This window comes from Esox lucius, chromosome 22 (assembly GCF_011004845.1).
Source record: "Esox lucius isolate fEsoLuc1 chromosome 22, fEsoLuc1.pri, whole genome shotgun sequence".
NCBI classification, from domain to species: Eukaryota; Metazoa; Chordata; class Actinopteri; order Esociformes; family Esocidae; genus Esox; species Esox lucius.
Genome location: NC_047590.1, coordinates 24,979,521 through 24,995,823, shown reverse-complemented (window position 1 = coordinate 24,995,823; position 16,303 = coordinate 24,979,521). Strand labels below are relative to the sequence as shown.

The window sequence follows — 16,303 nt, the reverse complement described above, 5'->3', positions numbered from 1 at the left end:
TAAAAAAAATTGTTGGTATTATATCTTTCACTTGGATGTTATAAGTTGTAAATACAGCTGAATAAAACATTTTTTGTGTGTCCATTTTCATTTAAGGCTGCAAAGCAACAACATGTGATTTTAAAGAGTGGTGATTCTTTTCTATACCCACTGAATCTTCACTTTTTGAAGCTCTTGTTCATAAAAGGTACCCCTTGATAGACTCTCCATCATAATCGCTTAGCTTATAAACAGGCGGTATACACGGTACGCATTCCGTCACTGAAAATAATTTGTCAGAGTAACCTTGTTCATATTTCTTATCAAAAACACCTTGCAACTTTGAGACACGCACAATATCGCCTTTTTTAATTTAAAAGCAATGGCTTTCTTTTTACGAAGGGGAAACCAACCGTAAAGATTTTTCAAGTGTGTTTCTCGGATTTTACTTGTAACGATGTCATACGTATGCTCTGTTAGAACTATTTACCAGGTCTTGAATCACGTCGACAAAACAGCCTGTGTTATGAGCTGTAAAATATCGCCACATCCTTTCCTTCAAAGTCCTGTTATAACGTTCAACAACGAAAGCTTTTAAAACAAGCAAAATGGATAATATTGTGCTTGTTCATAACTTTTTTAAATGTACTATTAAAGAACTCCTTTCCAGAATTTCTTGGGAATTCCACTCTTTCAAAATAGATGCAAAAGCCCTAGTCACTTCAGCCCCGCTCTTATTTTTTAACACTCTCACAAAAGCTACTTTTGAGAAAATTTCTATTATCATTAACATGTAGCGATTTCCATAATTTTTTATCAGCAAAAAAAAAAAAATCTGCTTTGAGTGGTAAGGTTTTTCTCACTGGCTTATGGAGAGTATAAGCATCCTGGCTGGACAGCCAATCAGTTACAGATCCGTCACTTATACTACTTCCTGTTTCTTGAGTAATAGCTCCTTTCCTCCAAAAGAAAGGGATTAAAATATATATTTTTTTCATTAACTGCTCCATGCTTCTAATTCTCGTTATTATGGTTATTCCAAAAGTATGCACCAGACACTTATAGAAAAGGTTGAGGAGAATTTATTCACAATATCAAGAGTTTAAAATCAATTTACATGCTTACAATATAAATCAAGAGTTTAAAAGTTTTCTCGGGTACATAATTAATGAATGAATAATTTTGTCCTTTTCAACAGTGCTAGTCTAACCACTACACTTAGTAGTCTACAAAAACAAATTGCGATCAAGTTTCCACTTCCCGCTATATGCAATTACCTGTCCATTTCATTACCATGGAAAAAAGGCAGTTGAAACAATGTTGAGCTCAAACAAACCAATGATATCCTAGAAGACATGCAGCTACAATGCATGCAGAAAAAATTTGTTAAACTGCAAATATTCACATCTGATCCGTGAGGAGTGAGTTGAAAAATCTCTTGCCAGTCACCGACGTGTTCCTGACGACTTGCTTTATAAAATTGGTGGAGCGCATCTCTCACTAATTGTATTTTATAGATAAAAAATACTTTCCAAACTCTCCATTGCAAGAATGCAATCTTAAATAACGAAAATACCCATTATTTCCATCAGCCTATTATTGGTCTCTTCCTGGAGGATGCACAAGAATAAACGTCTTAGAACCACTTGAATGTGCTTCACTGTCTGCCAAGAAAGGGTCCCAAGGTCGAGATATTCGTGGGATCACAAAATATATATCCCGGTCGAACTGTATCCGTGACATTTTATCGCATACCCAAAACCTCGGTCTGATTTGTTGTAAAATCAATACCCAATCCGACTGATATCTAGAGTCAGCAATATCCAATCTGAAATATGCCTGGGATAAGAAATAATCAGATCTTAACTTATTATGGATAATTAGGATACCAGACCAAAATGTGTCCGAAAGACAAAAAGGCTGCATTAAGTCCGTTTAACTGTTTTAACCTGTATGGCAGTGGCCATTGATGTTGCACCTGCATTTTTATATTATAGCTGGGCCAGTTTCAGATTTTTTTAAAGACATTCCTATTTTAAAATGTGGAGCCAAGAAGAAAGTGTGTATTATAAACGTATCTCGCTCACCCACTAATGAGTGCGTTTGAATTTATTTGTTGAATAGGAGATTGAGCAGGAATTAGGCCTAACTGGCCTGTGTAAATGTGTAGGCTAAAAGGTGTGTGTGGGGTGTCTGATAGTAGGCTAATTAAAATGAACGTCCCTTAAGAGTTTCAGAGCTTCTATATTATTATCACCTCACACACAGTCAACAGTGTTTTAGGCTATTCATTGAGATGGAGAACGATACAAAGAATAAACTAGTTTTCCAACAATTCCTTTACAACAGTCTAACCACTACACTTAGTAGCTTACAAAAAAAAGATTCCAATCACATCTCTACTTCCCGCTATATGCAAATACATGTCCATTCCATTACCGCGGAATACAAGCTGTTGAAACAATGCTGAACTCAAACAAACCAATTAAATTTATCCTAGAAGTCATAAGGCTACGAGAGATGCATGCAGAAAAAAACTGTTAGCAAACAGCAAATTGTAGAAAATAGGAATAGGATATACATTATGATACATTTAACTAATTATAATTTTGTTTATATTTTAGGCTAATTGTTAACGCTTTCCTGAAAATGAGAAAACAAATAGGATATAATTTGCATGGGCCATACTAACATTGCCGATCTGCATAATCTGCACAATGCATGATGCGCACAAAATAACAGGGAGCTGTTATAATTAAAAATTTATTATAAAGGATCGACACATCAAATAGGCCTATCCTTAGCTAATAAGGCACATAAAATGCACATGGAAGTTCTTGTACCCACATGTCAGTACCTGTAAGATTTATTTTCCGCCCGGATCCTTAAATAAGTTACTTGAAAAATCTCTTGCCAGTACCCGAAGTGTTCCTGACTACTTGTTTTATTTAACTGGTGGAGAACATCTCATTAAATTTTTTCTGCTAAAATTACAAATAAACGGATACGATTACAGATACCTGTATGATGACATCAGCAAACCCATAGTAACAGATGCAGTCTACCAAGTCAGACATTGCATTAACACAGAAAAAAGGTTTATTACTCACTGCATGCTCCAAAAGAAGGTCCACTAAGCCTTACCTAAATTTTGTTTAAAAAGCGCTAATTAAAAATATAGTTTCCATCACATCGTTATTAATGTGTAAAGACAAAAAGGCACAAAACCTATTCTACTTTATCAATCTGCAAATCAAATTTCACAAGGAGATATGCATTTCCTGATGTACATGCACAGGGCCAAAATACTGACAAAATAATGATTTGTGCCTTATTCTTGTATTAGGAGTGTTGCAATGTGTCAGACAGTTTCTATTGTGAAAAGTCATGCCTACCTTGAGCTTGGTCCCCACTCCATCTGTCCCAGAAACAAGGATGGGGTCGATAAAGCCTGCACTCTTCAGGTCAAAAAGCCCAGCGAATCCCCCCAGCTCAGAGTTACACCCTAGTGGATAGCAGAGGAATAACAGTAACACGTTGGAATTTTATTGATTTATTAATACTACAAAATTGCATGTTGGTTACAGGGTACACCAATATGCATTTTTTGCAATTTTGTGAACTATACCTCTCATTAGTCGATGAGCAATACCTCTCATTAGTCGATGAGCAATTATCTTGGGTGAAATGTGTATCTGATTAATTTCTTTCATTTATCAACTATATCTAATCAGTTCATAATTATATCGGTCAACCAATGTTTCTGTCCGTCTACAGTTTAACAGGAAACAACCAAATGTATGCTTCCTACAGCAATGTGTACTGATGACATGGAGGAAACTGTTCCGACTTCTGCTCAGAGAAAACTGTAGCACTGGCCTGTTATGTTAGGTATTTGCTAAAGTCCTAGGAACCACAATTAATCACATTTTCATTATCAAACACTAAAATAAGGACAACAAGACAAACAACCTAATTTCTTTCCTCTGGTTCACTTAACGAGGGGAGGAAAGTCATTTAAATTCCTGACGTTTTGTGATAGGTGGGATCAGGTAAAACAATAGATACTTTGAAAGGCCAAAAGGCTTTAGAGCAAGGCATGTAGTTAAATGGCATTTACCCCCTCATCATATCAGATCTTTTCACACAGCCTAACAATTGGTTGAGGGGATGTTTCTTTGCCATACTGTGCACACCAGTGTTTCCCAAATCTCACCTTGAGTACCCTAACCCATTCCGTTCAGTTAATCTATTCCAGTGCCAAGACAATGCATTTAATGAGAGGCTAGGTGATAAGTTTCCTGACTGGTTCAAAAAGGTGGAATTGGCTCAGCAACACTTGCAAAACAATGAATTCACAAGATCTTACACAGATCTTGACCAGGCAATTCCACCTTTTTGAACCAGTCAGGAAACTTATCACCTAGCCTCTCATTAAATGCATTGTCTTGGTACTGATCTGGATCACTCGAGGAGAGACGTTGCTAGGATCACAATACATTCGGGGCTTAGCCCACCACCCGTCTCGTCTGGGACAGAAAGTACAGGGTTTTGAATGTACACGCGGAAAATATCGATGTACACGCTAGCAGCCTACACGTCTACATTGTCATAATGCGTAATTAGAATTATATATGAATATGGGGCTATTTTTTTATTATAGTTTTTGGTCAATTTGAGATCTGGGGCTATTCATAAAAGATCCGAGGTTATAGCCCCAGACACCCAGGCCTAACGATGCAACTGCTCTCTAGTCTCAAATGTATCCAATTGTAGTTGTGATAAGATAACGAAAAGGGGTTGACTACCAGAGCGAGACGTGGCCTTGGCCAACGGCTTGATCATTTCCACCAATCGGTTGCCCGCAGTGATGTCCACTCCGCTGTCCTTATAAGTCAGACCTCTACAGGGAGATAGACACACAGAAAGGGTCAGAGGTTATGGTGAGACAAATGTCACTCAAATCACAATTCAAAAAAGCTATTTTCAGTTTTTCAGTGCATTGTACATTTTTCAAATTGGGGGGACCCAAAATCTAATCCTTCAAATATGGAAACAAAAATCTGATGAATATATACTTTTCATTGATAAGGAATACAAGACTAAATTAAAAGTCACTAGATAATCTCAACATGACAAACAAAATACACACCCCTTTAAATTGGGAAATTATAAAACAACAGGTTTAGAATGTGGCAGTTACTTTAGGTTTGACATGTGCCCACCCTGTCCCCCTCACACCTGTGCTGGGTGAGATGGGCGATGGCTCGGTGGCCAATATCACGTCGGTACACGGCACCTGGGAATCCCACAGCCGCCACACCATGATTGGCTGCATGGAGGGCAGTCTCTAACGACGGCCTCACCGCAGTGATAGTGAGGACACGCCCTCCACTAGACAACACAGCCCCTTCTTTCAGCACCGTGCCGGCATGGAACACCTGCACCCCCCTCTCTTCGACTTGAGACAGACCTGAAAGACGAAATTTGAATGAGAACGTCATTGTATGAAAGAAAAGGGGAGAAAAGGAAAATAAAGACAGAGATTCAGAAGAATAGAAAACGTAAAACAACTCTGGATCATAGAACAGATGTGTCTCTAATCTCCCCCTACTTAAATTAAGTACTTAAATACAATAGCGATAATGACTTGACAGAAGATCTGGTCAAATTAGACATCCGAATTTGTCCAACGGATATTAAGTGGAGATTCAGGGGGGGAATAGGGCTGTCACAATCATGACATTTCAGTTGACAATTCATTGTCATACAATTTTTATTTTTTTATTAACGATTTAATTGTGTTCATTGATTACCACTAGTTTATAGGCTATAAGTCAAAAACAGCACAATGCAACACAAAAATTGCAGCTGCAATGGTATTTGGCAGCAAAAGAAGGGCAATGGTAGTGAAATGCTGCTTGAATCAAGCGCTACAGAGCATCCTAGCTAGCTGTCCACCACTGATCAGTTTATACTTTCTGCTTCATGAAATCATAGACTTCATCATGATATAGAGTTAGGCTGGAAATAATTGGACAATGACAAGTTTTGTTATTTTGGCTGTTTATCAAAATATATTCAGGGATAGTTAAATTATGAATATGGACTTAAAGTGCAGTCGCTCAGCTTTAATTTGAGGGGATTCACATCCAAGTTGGAGGAAGGGTTTAGGAATTACAGGTCTTTAATATGTAGTCCCCTCTTTTTCAAGGGACCAAAGGTAATTGGACAACAGACTCAAAAGCTGTTTCATGAATAGATATGTGCGAGTCCTTTGTTATTTCTTCATCAATTAAGAAGGTAAAAGGTCTAGAGTTGAGTCCAGGTATTCACATTAGGAAGCTGTCGCCGTGAACCCACTATTTGGTCAAAGGAGCTCTCAATGCAAGTGAAACAGGAAAAAACAAAAATAGATCAGAGAAGGAACATTAGATTGGTACATTCTGAGAAAAAAAGAACACACTGGTCAGCTCTGCAAATCGAGCCAAGTGAAGAACACTCCAAGAGATAGACATACAGTGGGGAGAACAAGTATTTGATAACCTGCAAAATCGGCAGTGTTTCCCACTTACAAAGCATGTAGAAGTCTGTAATTTTTATAATAGGTACTCTTCAACTGTGAGTGACGGAATCTAAAACAAAAATCCAGATTTTATTTTATTTGATACATCAGAAAAGCAGAACTTAATATTTGGTACAGAAACCTTTGTTTGAAATTAGAGATCATACGTTTCCTGTAGTTCTTGACCAGGTTTGAAGCAGGGATATTGGCTCACTCCTCCATACAGACCGTCTCCAGATCCTTCAGGTTTTGGGGCTGTCGCTGGGCAGTACAGACTTTCAGCTCCCTTCAAAGACTTTCTATTGGGTTCAGGTCTGGAGACTGGCTAGGCCACTCTAGGACCTTGAGATGCTTCTTACAGAGCCACTCCTTAGTTGTTGTGTTTCGGGTCGTTTTCATGCTGGAAGACCCAGCCACGACCCATCTTCAATGCTCCTACTGAAGGAAGGAGATTGTTGGCCAATCTCACGATACATGGCCCCATCCATCCTCCCCTCAATACGGTGCAGTAGTCCTGCCCCCTTTGCAGAAAAGCATCCCCAAAGAATGATGTTTCCACCTCCATGCTTCACGGTTGGGATGGTGTTCTTGAGGTTGTTCCTCCAAACACGGCGAGTGGAGTTTAGACCAAAAGGCTCAATTGCCGTCTCATCAGACCACATGACCTTCTCCCATTCCTCCTCTGGATCATCCAGATGGTGATTGGCAAACTTCAAACTGGACATGCGCTGGCTTGAGCAGGGGGACCTTAAGTGCGCTGCAGGATTTTAATCCATGACGGAGTAGTGTGCGACTAATGTTTTTCTTTGAGACTGTGGTCCCAGCTATCTTCAGGTCATTGACCAAGTCCTGCAGTGTAGTTCTGTGCTGATTCCTCACCTTCCTCATGATCATTGCTGCCCCACGAGGTGAGATCTTGCATGGGGCCCCAGACCGAGGGAGATTGACCGTTATCTTGAACTTCTTCCATTTACTAATAACTGCGCCAACAGTTGTTGCCTTCTCACCAAGCTGCTTGCCTATTGTCCTGTAGCCCATCCCAGCCTTGTGCAGGTCTACAATTTTATCCCTGATGTCCTTACACAGCTCTCTGGTTTAGGCCATTGTGGAGAGGTTGGAGTCTGTTTGATTGAGTGTGTGGACAGGTGTCTTATACAGGTAACAAGTTCAAACACGTGCAGTTAATACAGGAAATGAGTGGAGAACAGGAGGGCATCTTAAAGAAAACAGGTCTGTGAGAGCCAGAATTCTTATTGGCTGGTAGGTGATCAAATACTAATGTAATGCAATAAAATGCAAATTTATTATTTAAAAAACATACAATGTGATTTTCTGGATTTTTGTTTTAGATTCCATCTCTCACAGTTGAAGTGTACCTATGATAAAGATGACAGACATGCAAAATCAGCAGTGTATCAAATACTAGTTCTCCCCACTGTAGGTATGTATGGATCATTTCAGCGAGGTAAGTAGGATTTATAGGTTAACAATAAATCCTTAAAATCAGCCCTAACCCTAACAGGCAGCCAGTTTAAAGAGGCTAGTACAGGAGTAATGTGTTCAGATTTTTTTTGTTCTAGTTAGGATTCAAGCAGCCGTGTGCAGCACTAATTGAAGTTTATACATTGATTTGTCAGGGTAACGGGAAAGTAGAGCATTGCAGTAATCTAGTCTAGATGGAACAAAAGCATGGATTAGGTCCTCTCTAGGTTTCTTCCTAAATTCAACACTACTGTTGTTAGCACCTTGGGGTTTAAGGCCGGGTGTTTCTGTAAAAGCACTTTGTGACAACTGCTGTTGTAAAAAGGGTTTTATAAATACATTTGATTGGTGGACACACGTTAAAAGTCAAGGTCTGGAATCATTGCTAGTCACAAGCTGTCCTCCATTGATATGTTAATACCTCACTCCTTAAAAGGTAGGGAAGAGTAGAAGAATGTCCCATGCTGGAGCTGTTGCCAGTCAGGATTCTAACGGTCTTTGACTGTTGATAGTTCCTTTGCGGTTCCTCTTCGTGAAAAGTCGTGACATAAACCAGCTTTGGAGTGTTGAGTAATTAAAGACTGTAGTTCTCACGACTGGCCTGGAATTGGCAACATTCGTAAGAGGTGTCAAGATAACTAGGACTACGAAACAGGAGTAGTGTTTGGGTGTGTGTCAGATTACGAAAAAACTAGAGGATGTTGAGTTTATAATTCAATGATTCTTTTCAATTAATTTATTTTGAGTGACTTGCTAGTTTTATTAGTACTGACTTGACTATTTACTGACCCGGCGCGTTTGCATGCGCGTTGTAATGTTTCACCTCGCTCAACACAACAGGAAGTATTTAAATAACTTTTAAGTATTGTGTAGGTCTATATAACAACAAAATAGGTTCAAGACAGTTAATGCAAAGAGACACTTGATTTTGCTGCATCCATAGAAGAGAAATTCAAGTGTTGGAGACGCACCTAATACACATTCTATTTGCTGCAACATTTAAAATATTGGTGTAACATACCCTTACTTCAATGTAAATATATGATTCTGGAATCCAAATATTGTGAAAAAGTATCACAGTCAGCCCAAATCATGGGCATCAAGCCTAGGAGAAAAGGCATAACATTACCTACCCATGATCTCAACACCTTTCTTATAGGAACCAGGGTATCCAGGGCTGGCCATAACCACAGTAACTGCAGAGCTTTCCTGGCACCATGAGGGGGCACAGGAAGCCAAATTTCGCTGCAGGGTGTTCTGCAGCACCTCATATAGGTCACTCTTCAGCAAGGGCATGAGCACCTGAAATGACGGGGTCACATTCAGTAGGAAGACAAACCTATAGATTTCCAGGGAATCCCATTCAGGAATTTTAATGTGTTAGTGAAGTGAAAAACAGTTTTTGGGATACACTTCATCACTTTGATGAAGACAGAGCAGTCAGGCAATAATGTCCTCACCACCCAGACAGACATACACACCTGACACTCAGGGTCACCAAAGCGACAATTGAACTCCAGGACTTTGGGCCCCTGCTTGGTCAACATCAGACCAGCATAAAGCACACCTGAGAAAGAGACCGAAAGAATGACGACAAATCAGGGAGATAAAGGAGTGAGAGAAAGAATGGGGGGGAATTGGGAGAGAGAAGAGAACACAATAGAAATACAAAAAAAGAGAAAAGGTGTGAAAGGTTTATAAGGAGAGAAATGGTGAAAATAGAACCAAACAATTATTCTCTGAACTACACTGTGTGCATGCAGTTCCTGACTCACCCACATAGGGGGCACCCTCTTCTCTCATGCCATCCACAGTCTTCTGGAGAACAGTTTCTCTGATCTGCTGAAGCAGCTCATGAGACACCTGGCCAAACAGAGAACACACGTTCAATAACACAGGGTGAATCCTAGACTAATTGAAACCACAAGCAAGCAGCGCAGTTTTGCTAAAAAGCCTGAAAAAAATAGCATTTTCTTTCAAACGTTAACTTTTTATTTTATTTTACCGGCTGTTTACAGAGAACAAATTCTCACTTGCAGCAAAAACCTGGGGAGGAATTGTGGTTAACTTCCTTGCTTAGGAACAGAAACTTTCAACTGTGCTGACTCTTGATTTCAATGCAACAACCTTTAGGTTATTAACCAGATGCTCTAATCGTTAGACTACCGGTCGCACCCTAACGTCAATGAATAACATTCATCTTGGGAAGCCAAGGAAATACTGTTCACATTCTTACAAAATTCTGAGTAACCATAGAGAATGGATAGGTGGGGGCCATCTTGCTGGCAAATTCTGCAGGCATGAATAACAACAAAGTTTATACACGAGACTGAGATAGATTGAGGTTGTGTAAGGAAGACCAGGTCCGTAACCTCATGAACAAGACTCTAATGCTGCAATAAATAATATAATTTCTCTCTCCCTTGACAAACGGGTATGCAAATTATTACAACCACTATACGAAACGGACGATTTCTAACACTAGTCATGAGGAAGAATTGGTGAAGGTAAATATCTGACATCACTTCATGCATAACAGAATGGTGAGTTATACTTTGACAGACATAAATTAATGCAATATGGCATAATATTTCAAAATATATGTGTCATTAGAGTGTCGTGACTTGTTTTGACAGGAGGACATGTTATGTCAGCTGACATGACACATGACATGGTTATGACAGAGTTATGACCATGTTATGTCACTACACTTCAAGTAGTGTTACCATGATTAAATTAGCTGTACAGACCTAATTTAATTGTGGCCTCAATCTTGTTCATTTTATGCAAACAGATGTTCATCGTTCTTTCTACTTATTGTTAATGGGATAATAATTATAAGTTTAATTAATGTGTTGTCAAATTAAAGAAGAGTATGTGCTCTGTAAAACAAGTTCATTTGTAATTGTAATTCGTTGTTGGTTTTTGGGCTATGTATGTTTGAAATGTGTGACAAAATATTAGTCATTTTGAGAATTCTCAGTAATCTACAGCAGCATTCTAGAATTATATTTGGGTCAAGACATTTCAAATTGAGTGTTTCTTTTTTATTAGGGGTCATTAATAGCGATTAGCTAAAGACTGCACTTTCAAGTATATAGCCTAATAATATTTGAGGTTTTCTATAGCAAATTAGTAAGCATTGTGAAATCATGATGAATCATGATGTATTGAATCGTAACGTTGTGGAATCTGAGCATTAACAATTACAATATGAATGTACATTTCATTGGAAGTGCATGTGCCTAGATAACGAGAACAACAGAAACCTCTCTGTTTAGATTATCTCTCTGTAGGAATGTTTACGATGGTCATATGGCATTCTAAAGACATGGTCTTAGTTAGAAACGCCCTTAATGTATAGGCTAGCTGGTAACCAACTTTGCAGTGAGAAGATAATGGAACGTTCACTGAATGACATCTGTGCTGCAATTTTCCAATAAACTTGAGCGAGCTTCTCCCTCGATTTGATACAGGTTCTACATTATTTGACCACTATACGAAACCGCCAATTTCTAACAACGTGTAACGTGAAATATATAATATCAGAAGGTACTTGCCAATACCCACTCCTAACAGCCTACTCACAGGTAGAATTAGTGATGCGCTGACTGCAGAAGTGGGTATACCCCAACTTGTCATCTACAGTATTGAAAGTTTTTGAATCTTCTGTTCCGCCTCTTATATTTCCAACTGATATTTCCATCCATGACAATTAAACTGCTCAAATGATAATGCACGTGCAGTATGCATTTTGTACTGGCTAATTACATCTTGGAAATTTGACACGTATCCATACAATGCACAATGTTGCGTTAAATAATAGTAGGCTATATAAATACTGTAAACATTGTTATGTTCCATCAGTCTTACTTGATATTATGTACAGCTCCCATAAACTATTGACACAGATAAGTATGGAATTAAGCAGTATATACCCAATACTCAAAGTGTTTAGCCCCACTACAAAAATAATTATGCTAGCTTGCTACAATATGTTGTGGGAGTTATATTCACAGAGGATAATTTTTTTCTGTCTGATTTCCAGTCAACACTTGGAACTGATTTCATGGGTCAAATACATTAATACGTTCGTGTTTTTGAGTTGTTAAAATAACCTTTATCTGCTGCAGATTAATGCGTTCTTCCACCAATTTGAGACTAGAATCATTTTGGAATGTGTAGCTCTCATGAAATCCAAAATGAGCCAGTATTTGGCATGACATTACAGAATGTCTCACTTTCAACATTCGATATGTTATCTATATTCTATTGTGAATTAAATATAAGTTTGAGATTTGTAAATTATTCCATTCCTTTTTTACTCACAATTTGTACAGTGTCCCAACATTTTTTGGAAGCGGGTTGGTATGTTTGTGTACATGGCAGTCAGTGATGTTTACTATAGGTTAATGAGGCAATATTTTTGATTTGACTAAAATGTGACTAAAACCTAAGAGCATTTTGTTGACAAAAATGGCTCACTGTTTTTGTCTTTTTGACAATAACTAGACTAAATTATTATTCAAATGATAAAAATTTGACAAAACTACGATCTAAAGAACACCAAAATTAATGTATTGAAGGCTGAATCCAAAATGTTCCCATAAAAAGAATTTGAAAGACGGCCGTATCTCCGTCTCGCTAGCACTTGCTACTGGCATGTTGGAGCTGAGAGAACATTTGGTATTAGTTTCCCCTCTCTTTATGGGGTGCCTTTAGGGAGGTTTCCTACTGAAAAATAATTGCAAATTGCAACAACACTATATCTATGTGGGATGTTGTGGAAATTCTTGAACTGATGTATACTTTGTCCTATACATGTATGAATGAGTTACTACTTAAAGTACTGAGTACCCATGTTTGGATAAGAAAAGGAATGTAGTAGAGTGGGATCAGGTGTTTAGGGTCATTATTGACTGATATCAGCAGATTATAGGGTTACTCGTTAATAGTAAATCTGTATAACCCATCAGTGTCCATCTGTTGTTTGTCCAGATGCTGTGAGTCTTCTCCTAGAGTTGAAGAGGTCACCCATGTGGGGGAGGATAGTTTGCCCTTTGTGCAAAACCTATATGACACGAGACAGATGGGCAGCATCTTACCACACCCCTTTTAACTGTAATAAATACGGACTGTTCATGTGTTAAGTCAGACTCCTCGGACAATTATGTTTGTAAGCGTTTGACGCGTCTCTCTTATTTGCAAATAATTAATAAACCTGTTAAATTGTGCCAAGAGAATTTCGTCTCTGTATTTCCTCCTTTAAGAGTGTCGATCGATGGAATTGCCATCACAGGGAACAGACTCTGCTTCAAATTACAGCCCTATTTCCACATACCCACACCAAAAGTGTAGAAGTGGTTCCAACTGGTTAAAATGGATTACAAATACAGCAGTTCCTTTGTAACTATAGTGAATCTACACAGATGTTCTTGTTCTGCAAAATGAAGGCTATTCCATGAGAGTCACTGCCAAAGAACTGAACATCTCATACAACGATGTGCAATTCTCCCTTCACAGCTCAAACTGGCTCTAACCAGAATAGACAGTGGGAGGCCCCGGTGCGCAACTGAGCAAAAGGACAAATACATAACTGTCTAATTTGAGAAACAGATGCGTCACAGTTCCTCAACTGGGAGCTTCATTAAAGAGTACCCACAAAACACCAGTCTCAACATCAGCAGTAAAGAGAGGCAGCTCCGGGATGCTGGCCCTCTTGGCAGAGTTCTTCCTCTGTCCAGTGTTTTTTGTTTTTTTCGCCCAACCTTTTGTTTTTACTGTCTTTTACTCTGCAACTCTGCCTAGAAAGCTAGCATCCTAGAGTCGCCTCTTCACTGTTGGACTGAGACTGGTCTTTTTTGCCGGTACTATTTAATGAAGCTGCCGGTAGAGGACCTGTGAGGTGTCTGGTTCTCAAACTAGACACGCATTTGTCGTCTGGCTCAGTTGTACACCGGGGACTCCCACTGTTCTTTCCATTCTGGTTAGAGGCAGTTTATTATGTGAAGGGAGTAGTACACAGCAGTGTACGAGATCTTCAGTATCTTGGCAATTTCTCGCATGGAATAGCCTTCATTTCTCAGAACAAGAATAGACTGACAAGCTTCAGAAGAAAAGTTATTTGCTTCTGTCCATTTCAAGCATGTACAGCTGTGCTAACAATTGCAAAAGGGTTTTCTAATGACCAATTAGCCTTTTCAAATGATAAACTTGGATTAGAAAACACAACGTGCCATCGAAACACAGGAGCGACGGTTGCTGGTAATGGGCCACTGTACGCCTATGTAGGTATTCCATTGAAAATTAACCTTATCCAGCTACAATAGTCATTTAAAACATTAATGTCTACACAGTATTTCTGATCAATTTGATGTTATTTTAATGGACAAAGAATTGGCATAAACCATGCATGAACTAGGAAGAGGGAGCGCATGCTTACCTGAGGGGTGGGGCAGTAAGCCCCCATGCCACCTGTGTTGGGTCCAAGGTCCCCATCCTGCAGGCGTTTGTGGTCTTGAACCGGGGGCATGGGGGACACACTGGAGCCATCACTGAAACACAAACACTACACAGGGAAATGGACAGGAAACAAGTAGTTATTATTCCAATTGGACTCTTAATATCTCACCCGGCATAGCCAGAAGAGGACTGGTCACCCCTCTGAGCCTGGGTCCTCCCTAGGTTTCTTCCTAAAATTCGACCTTAGGGAGTTTTTCCTAGCCACTGAAATTCAACACTACTGTTGTTTGCTCCTTGGGGTTTAAAGCCGGGTGTCTCTGTAAAGCACTTTGTGACAACTGCTGTTGTAAAAAGGGCTTTATAAATACATTTGATTGAGTTAGAAAATGCTTATAAGGGGAAATGGCACATTTAATAGAATTAAACCACCAGATGCAGATAACTGTTTCCCCGCGGCATGAACACACATTTTGACAGGAATAGAAAGAAATGAAAAATGAACAGACACTCACAGACACCTCCTCTCCCTCCAGGAGTTCCTCCACCACCACTGTCTCCCCAGCAGAGCCAAACGTTTTGTCCTGCAACACACACAAACACAGCTGCATCTTTGCAATGGAAAATGGGTATGCCAAGTTCTGACAGGAGGTGACACTTCCTCAAAAACTCCCTAGAAAAGCATCATTCCAAGGTTTAGGGACATTCATGAAAATGGTTATACTGAGGGAATCCTACTAAGAACCCACTCTGCTGGCAATGAAATGCAGGTTGGACTGGGATATTCTGTCGAAACAGGAGCTCTGAGACTCACTTTTGTTGCCAGCGGTTTAGACAATAATGGTGTGTTGTGGTATTTTGAGGGGACAGCAAATTTACACTGTTATACAAGTTGTACACTCTACTTTACATTGTAGCAAAGTGTCATTTCTCCAGTGTTGTCACATGTAAAGATATAATCAAATATTTACAAAAATGTGAGGGGTGTTCACTTTCGCGAGATACTGTAGATAGAGAAGAATTTTCCAGGGTGGGTGTATTTATTTTTTCACATAGCTGTATCTGTGTATCTATCAACAACAATTTCAACTCATATGTAAGACAGTAAATGTTTTAATTGTCGGTGATAGTTAACGTGTTAACATACCATTAATAACATTCCTGTTTCAGCCTCAGAATCATCCATCCAGTGCTTGACATGGGCGAGATCTGTTACTTACTGATTAGCAACTGTGTATAGGTAACTTTATTGACACTTGACTTGCGTTGGTTGTCCGGAGCACTTCACATTACGTTTTTTCGATATACAACAAAGATTAGCTTATGCATTCCTGTTGTGAATCATGCTAATTCGCCACTTGTTAGTGAATTCTGCCTAACAGCACGTTACCTACTTGTACGTTAGAACACAGTCTGCGCAGTTCCAATTTGTTGGAAATTGGAATATCTATGAGAATAACAGCCGTGCCTCCCCTCTTACCCTTTTCTGAAACTGGTCTTGAGACGCTATGTGGGTGAAAATCCATCTGCTAATCTTGCTTTTAGCATCTTGCTTATTTTATGTTGTTGCTAGCCTAACCAAAACAATGCCGTCACCAGTCTCATTTCCAATAAAATATAATAGCGGAATCGATAACTTCCCGGCAGTGCATAAATTACAAATAGGTCCTGTTAAATGTTTGTTAATAAACATCAATGACCTTGACTCCCTTATGCCTTTGGCTATTTATGTAACCTACCTTATTGCATTTGGTTGAATTGGGAAAACATTTAAAGTTTCCAGGTCCTCACATGAACCCTGTTTCGAACCACATTTTA

At 39.1% G+C, this 16,303-nt stretch overlaps 1 protein-coding gene across 2 annotated transcripts in view; it reads right to left on the bottom strand.

Annotated features, from left to right (window-relative positions):
* The window catches only part of gart (phosphoribosylglycinamide formyltransferase), a 63,358-nt gene that overhangs the window by 19,483 nt on the left and 27,572 nt on the right, over positions 1 to 16,303 (bottom strand). For both annotated transcript variants that reach the window (XM_010867251.3, XM_010867250.4), the window contains exons 6-13: positions 15,001 to 15,069; positions 14,469 to 14,594; positions 9,802 to 9,889; positions 9,508 to 9,593; positions 9,160 to 9,328; positions 5,221 to 5,452; positions 4,788 to 4,882; positions 3,375 to 3,484 (exon numbers count right to left, since the gene is read on the bottom strand). In XM_010867251.3, coding sequence (XP_010865553.1) covers positions 3,375 to 3,484; positions 4,788 to 4,882; positions 5,221 to 5,452; positions 9,160 to 9,328; positions 9,508 to 9,593; positions 9,802 to 9,889; positions 14,469 to 14,594; positions 15,001 to 15,069 — 975 coding nt within the window. The remainder of the gene's footprint in view (positions 1 to 3,374; positions 3,485 to 4,787; positions 4,883 to 5,220; positions 5,453 to 9,159; positions 9,329 to 9,507; positions 9,594 to 9,801; positions 9,890 to 14,468; positions 14,595 to 15,000; positions 15,070 to 16,303) is intronic.